Here is a 12889-nt window from a genome sequence, read left to right on the forward strand (position 1 = left end):
GGTCTTAAAGGGTTGACCCCGAACAGATTTCTCATTCATCAAAAAAAAATCTATTTAAATTTTATTTATAACGAGAGGCACAATTGACCAAGGCAACTTATCCGTGCTTAACAGGAGAGCCTCAATACCCTAGAGTGACCTGAACCTACTGAGCTCACAGGCATTAGCTCAACATAACAAATGGGGAATCAGCTACAACAGTGGAGGAGCTTATGTAGGAGAAATATTTTAGCATATGGTATTTAATCAAATACAACTGCACCGAAGAAGATATTGCTGGGCTGATCAGCATCAGATGATCTCCCATAGCAGCAAACAGTTTAAGAGAACCATTTGGTGTAACAATTAGCAGGTCTTGAGCAAATCTCTTCAGTCCTGATCATTATTGTGTAACCTCTTGCTCATATTTGCTCGTTGCACTAGCCGGACTAATGCTTGAACCACTTCAGACATAGGTGGCCGAAACTCAGGCTCAAGCTGACACAACATACACAAACCATTGTGATAGTGAGCGCGATTTAGGGGAGTACTCTATTGAAAATTGAACACATGGCATGTAGCAGCTTTCAGTACAAAATGAACGAACTACTTCTCATATTACTCTAATGAGATGTTATGTCATGTTTAAGACCACACGTTTCAAATGTTTGCATTTCTATCTTAAACTTTGTGTCTAGTCACATGAATTGAAACAACGAGAGTATTACCTGAACACAGAGAGCAATAACATCAGCAAACCGGGAAAGAGATTTGACAGAATATAATCCAGAGAGAGCTGGATCAACCATCTTTTCCAGGGCATCAATATCATGAAGCTGAGGGGTTGCCCATCTAACTAAAGACTGTTCAGATCTTGATCTTGAGCTGAGTGGAGAAGAGAAGAACACACGTATATTATTATTTGTCTTAAACAGATTTTGGGTTCAATATCATTAAATTAACATTTACCTATCGAAAGGTTTTCGACCAGTACAAAGTTCCAACATAACAACTCCAAAGCTGTATACATCACTCTTGGTGGTACACTTCCCAGATATAGCAGCCTCCGGTGCGCCATATCCAGACTCTATATTATGGTTCAATCCCTACACGGAGCAAAAATAAGGGGTCCAAGTTGAAGCCATTAAGAAGATACTGATGTGGAGTTTTAGGAAATTATACTTTAGAGTAAGGCAAAACAACAAATTTATAAAGTGTTACCTGATCTGCATCAGCCATAAGGTTTGCTAACCCACTGTCTGATAGATGGGGATTGAGATCAGCATCAAGTAAAATATTTTCAGATTTTATATTTTTATGAACTAAAGATGGAGAACAAGCTTCATGTAGATACCTGCAAATTAAAGGAAGCTTAGATTTAGCTACTAGAATAAACCTACTCATAAGAATTGGAGAGGTCGCGGCCAAAATAGAAAATTTATTCTGATTAGATCTAGTGGAAAGCCAGCATACGCGGTGTTCTACAACTTAAAACAATATAATTGCTTTTCTATTCGAAATATTATTGAAACACTTCTACATGCTTACTATCATCAATGTTTTAAGGAAAACTAGAAGATTTATGATAGATAGGGTAGTTTACCATAAAAAAATATCTGAAACCAAGCAAACAAAAGTTTTCTCCAAGCTGCATTAATCTTATGTGATGCCTAATGAAAGTAATTTTGTAAATTATGAAACTCACTCTAGTGCTCTTGCTGTGCCAAGTGCAATCTGAACTCTGCTATCCCACGCTAGTGGCGAGTTGTCTTCATCCATCCGATGCAGGAAATCATGCAGAGAACCATTTCTGTGGAATTCATAAACTAGCAGGTGCTGCTCATCTTCTGAGCAATAACCAATTAGGTCTGTTACATTTGGATGATCCAGCTGGGATATTTCAGGAATCATCTTTAGAAAATCTTCAGGATTCCGGAGCTCAGATGAATAAAGTTTCTTGACAGCGAGAACCTATGGAATAGGAACTTAAACGATCAGAATCACTTACATCAGCATAGGTAATGTTAGCTGCAACAAGAAACAGTTAAACGACAAACAGAACTAATAGATATTACTTTGCCATTGTCAAAGTGAGCTCGATATACACTTCCAATAGATCCGTCACCAATAAGGTTTTCTACACTGAAGCTGTCAGTAGCTATCTGTACGTCTTCAATTGAAAATTGCACAACTTTTCTTTCAGCTGTACGAGTTTTCTTCTGTGGAACAATGAGTTTTTCTGAAATGTCATCTCCACCAATGGATTTATGAGTATAAATAGGTGGAGGTCTTAGAGATACTATAGTGGGAGTTTCAGTAGCTTCCATGCTTATTGTGGACGGAGCTTGACTGAGTTTCGTATCTGCAGCCAAAATAGGTGATGAATAGAAAAATATAGGTTCCAAAACTAACACATGATTAAAAATCAATAATACTAGTAACCAGAAAAGGGAAAATATTAGCTGGAACTCTGATGGAATGATGCTACAGAACTTAAAACAATTGAGGTAAGGCTTAAGATGTATGAAATACCAGGTTACAAATGAAGCTGCAAAAGGGAAAGATAATTCATCATTATAGACATGCTCACTTGAACATGAAATGAAGGACGACGAGTTCAAAAGGAAAACTAATTTTCCAAAATTCACCTAAGGTGATTCAGTATCTTTGCTGGAACTTGCATCCAGAGTTAAAAGTGTGTTTATATAAAGACAACTACATTTGCAATAGGACAGCCTGGTGCAGCTCCCGCTATATGTGGGATACGAGGAAGGGTCGGACCATAATGGTCTATTGTATGCAACCTTACCCTGCATTTCTGCAAGAGGATGTTTCCACAGCTCGAACCTAGTCACATGGAAGTAACTTTACTAGTTACGCCAGGGCTCCCCTTTGTGTACCACAATAAATTCAACTCTATATTCAAATTAGATAACATGGCAAGAAAAGGATCCTATCCACCATAAGAGTGTATAAATGTTGAGATATTGAAGTATCAGTCAAACTAACCAGCTATGTTCTCAATTGACCCAAAAAAGAAGTCATAAAATTATATACCTTGTACTTCATGTGACTCAGGAACAAATGGCTGAACGTCAAGTTTTTCTATGTCTGTTGACGACTTCCTGCGTCTTTTCTTGATAATACAGATTACTGCAACTGCTCCAACCACTGAAACTGATATAACTATGCCTGCAACGCCTCCACCACCGATACCAGATTTCTCACCACTATCACTTTTACCTCCACCGCTTGAAGAATTGCCATTGCCTCCTGATTTGTGACTTTGAGTGGACTTGTTCGCAGGGGCTGCAGGCCCTGAGCTCCCTGTGTTACTGTTAGAGTTTCTACAATTGTATCACAAATCGCGAATTCAGTTAGAAAGTTATTTTCTACAAATATTCAAGGATGAAAAATAATTTGCAGACTGAAACACTCACTGCATTATCCCTTTAAACTTCTCTGGAATCCCACCAGTAAACTGATTGTTTTCAATATTCCTAAAGCATAAAGGAATCAACAATATAGTAACTGCGAAAGCCTTGAAATGGAACATTCAGAGATCGATAACATTCACACACACACAAAGATGTTGCATAACTCACAGATCGTCAAGAGGAAGATTGGCGAGGACATCAATATTTCCAGTGAACTGGTTGTTCTGCAGGTAGCTGCACAACATAACAATACTAGAAAGTTCAATGACACTGGACCAATACAGTACAATAATGAATCAGAAGATACGCGTCTTACATTTTCTTCATGCTAGTCAGTGACTTAAAGCTTTGAGGAAGTTTACCGGTCATTGAATTGAAAGAGATATCTCTGAAGCATAAATGTAAACAATCAAAGTAAGAAACACGGGATATAACATAATATAATCAACCAAGAAGAAGAAAAGATACTTTCACTCCGTGAGAACAGTTCACATGATAAACAGAAGAGATACTATATTTATCTATCGAGAATAGCACAAGATACATTGAAAATCTCAATCATCACAGGGTAATATCAATCTGTATAAGAAAAGGAAGAAATCGAGACAAGGCCTTACAATGTGTTGAGAGAAGAAAGTGATCCAAACATGTCATTTAGTTCTCCTTGAATTTGATTATGACTGACATTTCTACAATCAGGCACATACAACGGAGAGAAAATCAGAACAACGAGTGTAATAATACTATACATGTAAATTTAATTTTAAAAATTCACTTACAAGTATTGAAGGGAAGTTATTTGTGAAACGGAATAAGGTAGGACACCGGTAAAACCATTACCAGCAAGGTTACTGCAATACGAGGCAAATGACAGAAAGATTTTGTAAGCAACTTTGTAAAAAACACTAGAGCCTGGAATTGAGCAAAGAAAGAAGAAATTAGGCATAAAAACACATACAGTCTCTTTACATTTGGAGGAAGCTGGTAAGGTATCTGGTTTCCGAGATTATTGTTGCTTATGTCACTGCAAATTACAACATTTTACGATGTAAATACAAATAACAGAACGAAGTAAGGAAATAGTAATTGAAACCATTGATCATCTTACAAGTTGGTTACGGATGTTAAACTCATTAGTTGGTATCCCATTGATCCGGATAGTCCTAAACCGGATATCTGGCTGAAGGAAAATGAAACGAAAACTGAAAATCAGCAATTGCCAAATCAATTAACTAACGAGAAGTTACCAAAAATAAAGTGTATATCGAAAAACTATAGGAGGATGGCGAAGAGAACATAATTACATTTCAGTTACTCTATTGCCCGAGCAAGTAATGCCTTTCCAGGATTCTCCACAAGGATCACCACCGTCTGATGAGCTCCATTTTGTAAGCTGCCCCGGTGAATTTAGGGAGCTATACATCACTCTCAGGGCAGAACCTGATAACCAAAGTTGCACGCCACCAACGAAATTATTGAGAACATATAAATATACACACAGAGACTAAGAACAGCTCCAAAAATATATAAATCGAATTCCACTATTTTGTTACTAAATTTTATAACTCTTTTTTTTTTGCATGTTGTGAACTCTTTGGCTTATCGTCCGGCTTTTTAGTGAAAATTAGCAACCTAGCTTAGCTATAAAAAGTCTCAGGTTTGAGTTTTGAGAATGAAAAATTACAGATAGGACTCTAACGAGTTTTAGGATAGACAAATTCGATTTAGTGCAAGCCAATAAAGCAAGATATCGAACACCAGACAAAAAAAAGTTGTTCACCAAGTGATCCACGCTCACATTATAAGTTGACAACGAAATTCTTTCTTATTTACAGAGAAACTTTGTTAGTAACTTCCAAATTAATCATAAGTGCCGTGAATATATTAATTTCTTTATAATTAAGCTACGTAGCAGTAGAATTAAGCTGACCGTCGGATGGATCTGTGTCTGCATTGATGAAGCTGCAGCCATGCAAAATGAAGAAGAGTAGGGCCACCTTTACCACCAAGCTCATCCTGCCCCCACCTTCTTCGCGTTCAATTGAACCCAATATTTTAATACGGAATTTTATCAAATAGTACTGTAACATTAAATTTCGAACTCATAATGTGATCAGATGGATTCAATAGTCATAACTTAAAAGGTTGATCCATCAAATTTAAATTCTAAATTCGTCTATGTCTCTGAACTCGAAAAAAAATCAAGGCTTTATCAGAAAAAAGAGAGAGTAATCCTCTTGACAAATTAATAGGAGAAAGAAAAGGACGATCTGCAAATCTTCTTGTATATGATCAATGATACCGATGGATGATCTATAAATATATGGTCAGTAAAGCTGACTGAAGAATTAGATTAATGGCGGATCGGAATAGTTAATAGGAACTGGAAATTTATATATAATAAAAAATGCAGAAGAAAAATGGAGTTAATAGGTTAACGTTGATAAATTGGCATGCACGATAAATTTGGTGCGGGGTGAGGAGGGAAGAAGGAGTGATAGCTGAAAATGGAAATGTGAGGGAGGGAGAGAGTTACGGGTATCGGGTTGCCCCATAAGGTGGGGTGTGGGTTTATTTCGGAATTTAACTTGTTGTATTTATTTCTTTGTTTCAATTTATTTGTGTTGTTTTTCATTTTAGAAACTTTTTGATTCTAAATCTGCAGTTTTGACAGTAATATATTTAAGATCCTAAAATTAAATGACAATTTTAATATATATATATATATATATATATATATTTTATTTGTCTTTGTTTATAATCACAAAATTCAAAAAAAAAAAATTAAAAATTGTACCAAGTTAAAACTAAATTACACCATAATTTGCACGAATATGATGTAAACCATTTGGAGATAAAAAAGAAGAGAAATTATAATTTGATATATGAGTAGAGGTAATTTGATAGTGTAAAAACTTTTATACCATCTATGAAAGTTGACAAATGACAACCTAAAGTAAATGGTTAGTAACATTGATACAAAGGAAAAATGACTTGATATATCCTTCTACTTTGCTATTTAAAATTTATATAATTATTATGAAAGTAATTTATATATATCCTATTATACAAATGACTTATATATATAATATTATGACATGTAATTTTATATTGCATACGAAATTGAATGTCAAAACTCCTAGTACTCGTATTTCAAGAATAGTCATTTTGCAATTATATCCTTTCCTATTTTGAATAGTCTTCCACGTGAATTCTTATTCTCCCACTTTTAACACATTTTCCGCTTTATGTCTTTGTTCCATGCACCTTCCAAGCCTCGAAGATAGTGAGTAGTGACTGACGACAAATCTACAAACTCATTATCTGGACATCTTGTATAAATTTTTTGATGAAATTCGGATTGAATCACCATATATCCATATACTTTCTGCTGATTTTTATTCAGATCTGTGTTGATTCTCGCGGGACTCATGATGTAACTGATCCGTTTTACTGACAGACAAATCCATCTTTTGCTCCATAAAAATCCGCAATTTTTCACTTCCCGCTTAGAGTTGATTAACAGGTTTGATATCTCTATGCAAAATGTTGCGGCTGTGGTGGAGGCCGGAGGGAGGTACAAGAGCCCCGAAAGAATCTGGCTTGGCGGCGGGTTATATCGATCACAAAGGATAGTCGAGCATGTCGTGACATCTGAGGACGTTAGGGTTATCAATATCCAGGAGAATTTGAATTCCTCGGGATGCGAACGCAGTGTAAAGTTCACCGGTGGGCCTTTGTTGGACCTTGTACACGGAACTTCCGAAGTCGGTGCCCGGAAGAAGGGGAAAATTCACCATGGTTCCGCTGCTCAGAGGAAGAGGGTGGTGCCGCCGTGAATAAGGAAGAGGCGGCGGTATGATGGATTTAGTGATACTGGGAGAAACTCTGGTATGTATTTTCTTCTCTCCTCTGTTTTCCGCAGAATTAGGGATGTAAATTGGTAACAATAATGTTCTAATCCCATCATCTCTAAAAATTTCAATTTGTTTGGCCCTACTTTTCTTTTAGCTCGTTTAAAAAAAGAATGCCTCTTTCATTTGTTTGCAACTCCTTAATTCAAATTTTTTATGTCACATTTTGGTACATTTGACATGTCGTTAATTCAAGACCACAGTGCCAAGTTAAAACTAGACAAACAAATTGAACAAAGTATCATATTTTATAAGATCATATATAACTGTATCAATTTTCATTCAATATCAGCAGATAATGTTTGCACAAACCAAAAATATTGATTGAGAAAAAAAAATGTACATGTTAGAAGTATTTGTTTTCTTTTTGTTTTTGCTTTTCAAATTTTATTGTTGTTTTTGTTTTTGCCATCACCATCTATGTAGGGGCTATGATTTAACGGAGTTCTGTGGCATGAAAGAATTCAATGCATGCATCCATTGTTAAGAAACTCAAACGAAGTAGTATCTTTGTTATGTTACAAAATAGAACAAAAAAGGAAATTAGCACATAAGATGCCTACAGATAATTAATAGTACTGAACTTATAATGCAGGTGCTTAGCAGATAAGATTATCAACAGCAGACAGAGACTATAGTTATGGATCCTTCATCAAAAAGATAAAGAACATAGTTATGGATCAAATATAATGAAAGTTTTTAGGATCACTACTGCTTGGAAGACGAACAGTAATATGTTCAATTCAACTTCATAGGTAAGTTTCCAAGCAGCTTCCTCTTGCATTAACAATTACAGTAAGGCAATGACATTGACAGTTACATACACAATCCTCTCAAAATCCAACCATCCAAGTTAATTACTTCTGACATCTAATGGCTTAAGTCATCGACAGCCCCTTAAAGTTGTCCTCATAATTCACTTAAACACCTCAATTGAGGCTTGTACCTATTGAACACCTTGACTATTCTGAATTTGAACCATTTAGACACTTTGTGCACACGTGGCACAAAAAGTGTAACCCACACCTTGTTAGGCGCTTGAACCATTTAATCAACATCTTTTAGTTTTTCTTTTTTTGTTTCTCATTTTTTTTTAAAAAAGAAATAACAATCTTTCTTTCTTCTTTCTCTTTCAAAATTGCAGACCTGCTGCCACAAATTATTCATAGCAACAAAATCTACCACCTTACATTTTTTTTATAAATTTACTTCTTCTAAGCTTATGCTTAAATTTAATAAAAAATGGAGTCAACTACCCTCAATTCCTTTGTTAGAAAAAATGAAAAACATAATCTAAGTTTTTTTGTCGGAAAAAATGGAGATCACCATTCCGGAAAATATGGAGGCCACACACACTATCTTCGATCGACACCCCTTCTTTCTTCGTAACGAAACAAAAACAGAAAGTAAATTTGAAATCAAAACAAAAAGAGAATGAACAAATTTTATTTTTTTTAAGAAAAAAAAAATACTACTATCGATTTTGAAATAGGAACAAAAGAGAAAACATTAAGAGAAAAAAGAAGAAAATAAATTCATACTTAGTTATGTTAAAATCTCCATTTAGAAAATAACAATGGTGGACAAGAGGTGATTTTAGTGAGAGAAGAAAAGGAAAGGTTTGAGGTGGTGTCGGGTGCAGGGTGGGGATTTTTCATTTTTTTTTAGTTGAAATTCTTTTCTTTTTAGTTTTAGCTTCTTCTTTTTTCAAAATTCATTTATACAATTATTTTAAATTTAAATGCCACATGTCTTTCTTTGATTTGTTATTTTGCCACATCAGTTGCAAGTGTATTACACGCACTTCTTCTTTTGATCCGGCCTTAGAAAAATGTTTGATAGGTATTTATTTTTTAAGGTTGGAGTGTCTAATAGGAAAAGAGGTATATGAAAATATGGAGGCCACACACACTATCTTCGATCGACACCCCTTCTTTCTTCGTAACGAAACAAAAACAGAAAGTAAATTTGAAATCAAAACAAAAAGAGAATGAACAAATTTTATTTTTTTTAAGAAAAAAAAAATACTACTATCGATTTTGAAATAGGAACAAAAGAGAAAACATTAAGAGAAAAAAGAAGAAAATAAATTCATACTTAGTTATGTTAAAATCTCCATTTAGAAAATAACAATGGTGCATGGTGGACAAGAGGTGATTTAGTGAGAGAGAAAGGAAGGTTTGAGGTGGTGTCGGGTGCAGGGTGGGTGTGAGGGTGGGGATTTTTCATATTTTTTTAGTTGAAATTCTTTGCTTTTTAGTTTTAGCTTCTTCTTTTTTCAAAATTCATTTATACAATTATTTTAAATTTAAATGCCACATGTCTTTCTTTGATTTGTTATTTTGCCACATCAGTTGCAAGTGTATTACACGCACTTCTTCTTTTGATCCGGCCTTAGAAAAATGTTTGATAGGTATTTATTTTTTAAGGTTGGAGTGTCTAATGGGAAAAGAGGTATATTAAGGTGTCTAAATGAATTTTGTGGACAACTTTAAGGGTCTGTAGATGACTTAAGCCGACATCTAATTGCATCCTCATTCTCATACATGATGCTATCTTAGAGTATTGGTCAATCAGAGAGGTGCATGTTGGCGTGTTTGCTTGTTTGGTGTGCAAGCTATTACTACTGACCAAGTCTAAGCTCAGCTGTTTCTGAAATTTCACCTACTAGATAGTCAGCATTAAATAGAATAAAAAGTAATTAGCGATTGGGGGAATGAGTCAACCAAATCAATTTTGTCGCTGAGTTCATTTAGTCAGTTTTTAATTTGGTCAAACTTAGGAGGAAGCTTTACTAACTTGTTGTAGCTCCTAAGTCTTCTCTCTCAATAACCAAACAGCATATTTTCAACTATTTGTTCTTTGAAAACTTTATCTTTGACTTTTGTTTCTACAATCATAGCTAAGGTATTTACTGGTAGAAGTTTATGAAGCTCCCTGATACCATATATCTAGAGCAACACAGTTAAGAGAGCTTTAGACACTTCTCTTTAAGGTGATTACTGCTTCTTGCCCAACTCTCAGACTACTTTCTGCCAGAGTTTTTCAAATGCAAAATCCAAGATGCAGCTTTCTAATTCTTTTCATTCAACTTGTTTCCATCATTAGCTTTTGCCACTACGCAAGGCAAATAAGAGGTGAAGATAATAAAACTAGTGCTATAGAGGTGGATGTGGGCATAATTCTTGATCTGGAAACAAATGTGGGAAAAGTAATGAACATATCTATCTTACTAGCCCTGGCAGATTACCATGCCAACGCTAGTCGCGGTGCCATTAAGATAGTTCCTCATTTCAGGGATTCCAAGAGAGATGATGTTGAAGCAGCATCTGCTGGTAAATTTAGCTCCATGATTTAGTTGTGTTAAACTAACATGTCTTACTCTCTTTGCTTCACGAGTCAGACATATTCTGGTAGTTGGTCATTCATGCACTATTTGCATAAGATACTCTCTTTTCTCTAAGATATTGGTTATCCTATTTTAATAGGGATTTTCAGATAACTTCTTACAATCTGATTGTGTATATGCAGCCATATACTTGCTAAAGGATGTCCAAGTGCAAGCTATCTTTGGGCCACAAATGTCTACACAAACTGATTTTGTGATTGACATAGGGAACAGAACAAAAGTCCCTATCATTTCTCCAGCAACAAGTCCTTCACTCTCAGTCAAGGAAAATCCCTTTTTCATTAGAGGAGCACTTCCTTCTTCCAGCCAGACTAAAGCCATTGCAGCCATTGTTAGAAACTATGATTGGAGGCAGGTTGTGATCATCTACGAGGATAGCTCCTATGGAACTGGGATAGTTCCACATCTGACTGATGCTTTACTGGAAATCAACACTTTAGTCTCCTATAGAAGTGTTATTTCTCTTTCAGCCAATGATGATGAAATCCTCAAGGAGTTATACAATTTGAACACAAAGCAGACCAGGGTATTCATCGTGCACTTGCAACCATATCTTGCCTCACGCCTTTTTCTCAAGGCCAAAGAAGCCGGGATGATGAGCAGTGGATATGCATGGATCATCACAGATGTGCTAACAAGTCTTCTGGACTCGGTAGATCATTCAGTCATTGAGTCATCAATGCAAGGTGTTCTTGGTATAAAACCTTATATTCCAAGATCAAATGAGCTTAACAATTACACGAGGAGATGGAGAAAGAGATTCCGTCAAGAGTATCCAGACATGGACCCAGTTGAACTCAATGTTTACGGGCTATGGGCATATGATAGCATCACCGCATTAACAAAAGCAATAGCAAAAGTGGGCACTACCATCATCCCAAAATTCAAGAAAGCAGACACTAGAGAGAATTTAACGGACTTAGATGCACTTGGAACCTCAGAATTTGGATCTCTGCTCCTCGACTCTATGCGAAATACAACGCCAAAAAAAGGACTAAGTGGTGAATTCCGTATCATTGATGGAGAATTGCAGCTATACACATATGAGATTGTGAATATAATTGGGAAAGGAGAGAGAAGCGTTGGATTCTGGACAGAGAAGGATGGCATTTCGCATAAACTGAAGATGAATAGTAAAACAGCTAAGAGTATGAATGAGCAACTAGCGGCCATCATTTGGCCTGGTGAATCTATTATTGTTCCGAGAGGCTGGGAAATACCCACAAGTGGGAAGAAGTTGAGGGTTGGAGTTCCTGTCAAAGGAGGGCTGGAGCAATTCATTAAAGTGGAAATAGATGCCAAAACACAAGCAGTAACTGCAACTGGTTTCATTCCAGATGTCTTCAAAGAAGTTATCCAATCTTTGCCATACGCCATCCCTTACGAATTTATTCCATTTCCAATAGATAGCCCCACTTCTCAAGACTATGATGATCTTGTTTACAAGATCTCCTCAAAGGTAATATCCAATTCTTTTTTGAATTAACCTTTTTGGCTGAATACCTTACATGCTCCTTTCCGGGACTTCCATATCTACTTTCTTCTTTGACTGAGATCAACCATAAATACTAAAATAATCGTTGTTTGCTTGAACCAGGAATATGATGCAGTTGTAGGTGATGTGACCATTTTAGCGAGCCGAGCCAAGTATGTGGATTTCACATTACCTTTTTCAGAGTCCGGTATTTCTGCTGTTGTGTCGGTAAAGAATGATGATAGAAAGAATGCTTGGATTTTCTTGAAACCTCTAAAGAGCGAGCTTTGGATAACAACAGGAGGATTCTTCATCTTCATTGGTTTTGTGGTTTGGGTACTTGAACATCGTGTAAACAAAGAGTTTCGAGGACCCAAACACAAGCAAGTTGGGATGATATTCTGGTTTTCCTTCTCAACTCTCGTTTTTGCTCATAGTAAGTCTCTAACACAAAGCAAATTATATACAAAAAGCTTTAGGATTTATCCTTGTTTCTCAACAAATCATATATATGGCTGGTTGTTTCAGGAGAGAGGGTTACTAGTAACTTAACAAGATTTGTGCTGATTGTGTGGGTTTTCGTGGTTCTGGTGCTGACATCAAGTTATACAGCCAACTTAACATCTATGTTGACAGTGCAACAGCTCCAACCTTCTATAACTGACCTCAATGATCT

At 36.0% G+C, this 12889-nt stretch overlaps 2 protein-coding genes across 2 annotated transcripts in view; one reads left to right on the forward strand and one right to left on the reverse strand.

The window, feature by feature from the left end:
• Positions 1–229: 229 nt before the first annotated feature.
• LOC102602418 (protein STRUBBELIG-RECEPTOR FAMILY 7-like) lies at positions 230–4851 on the reverse strand. The gene is made up of 15 exons (XM_015313406.1): positions 4721–4851; positions 4525–4596; positions 4375–4440; positions 4196–4267; positions 4034–4105; positions 3733–3804; positions 3585–3650; positions 3420–3479; positions 3037–3326; positions 2055–2341; positions 1685–1950; positions 1201–1333; positions 949–1085; positions 708–864; positions 230–477 (listed from the first exon to the last, which is right to left on the reverse strand). The coding sequence occupies exons 1-15, from the start codon at positions 4837–4839 to the stop codon at positions 370–372; spliced, it is 1977 nt and encodes a 658-aa protein (XP_015168892.1). The 5' UTR covers positions 4840–4851; the 3' UTR covers positions 230–369.
• Positions 4852–10129: 5278 nt separating this feature from the next.
• Positions 10130–12889, forward strand: part of LOC102605116 (glutamate receptor 2.8-like) — a 3685-nt gene continuing 925 nt past the window's right edge. The window contains exons 1-4 of the mRNA XM_015313407.1: positions 10130–10665; positions 10862–12198; positions 12337–12649; positions 12742–12881. Coding sequence (XP_015168893.1) covers positions 10380–10665; positions 10862–12198; positions 12337–12649; positions 12742–12881 — 2076 coding nt within the window. The 5' untranslated portion in view covers positions 10130–10379. The remainder of the gene's footprint in view (positions 10666–10861; positions 12199–12336; positions 12650–12741; positions 12882–12889) is intronic.

Source organism: Solanum tuberosum, unplaced genomic scaffold, assembly GCF_000226075.1.
Source record: "Solanum tuberosum cultivar DM 1-3 516 R44 unplaced genomic scaffold, SolTub_3.0 scf00246, whole genome shotgun sequence".
In the NCBI taxonomy this organism is placed as follows: domain Eukaryota; kingdom Viridiplantae; phylum Streptophyta; class Magnoliopsida; order Solanales; family Solanaceae; genus Solanum; species Solanum tuberosum.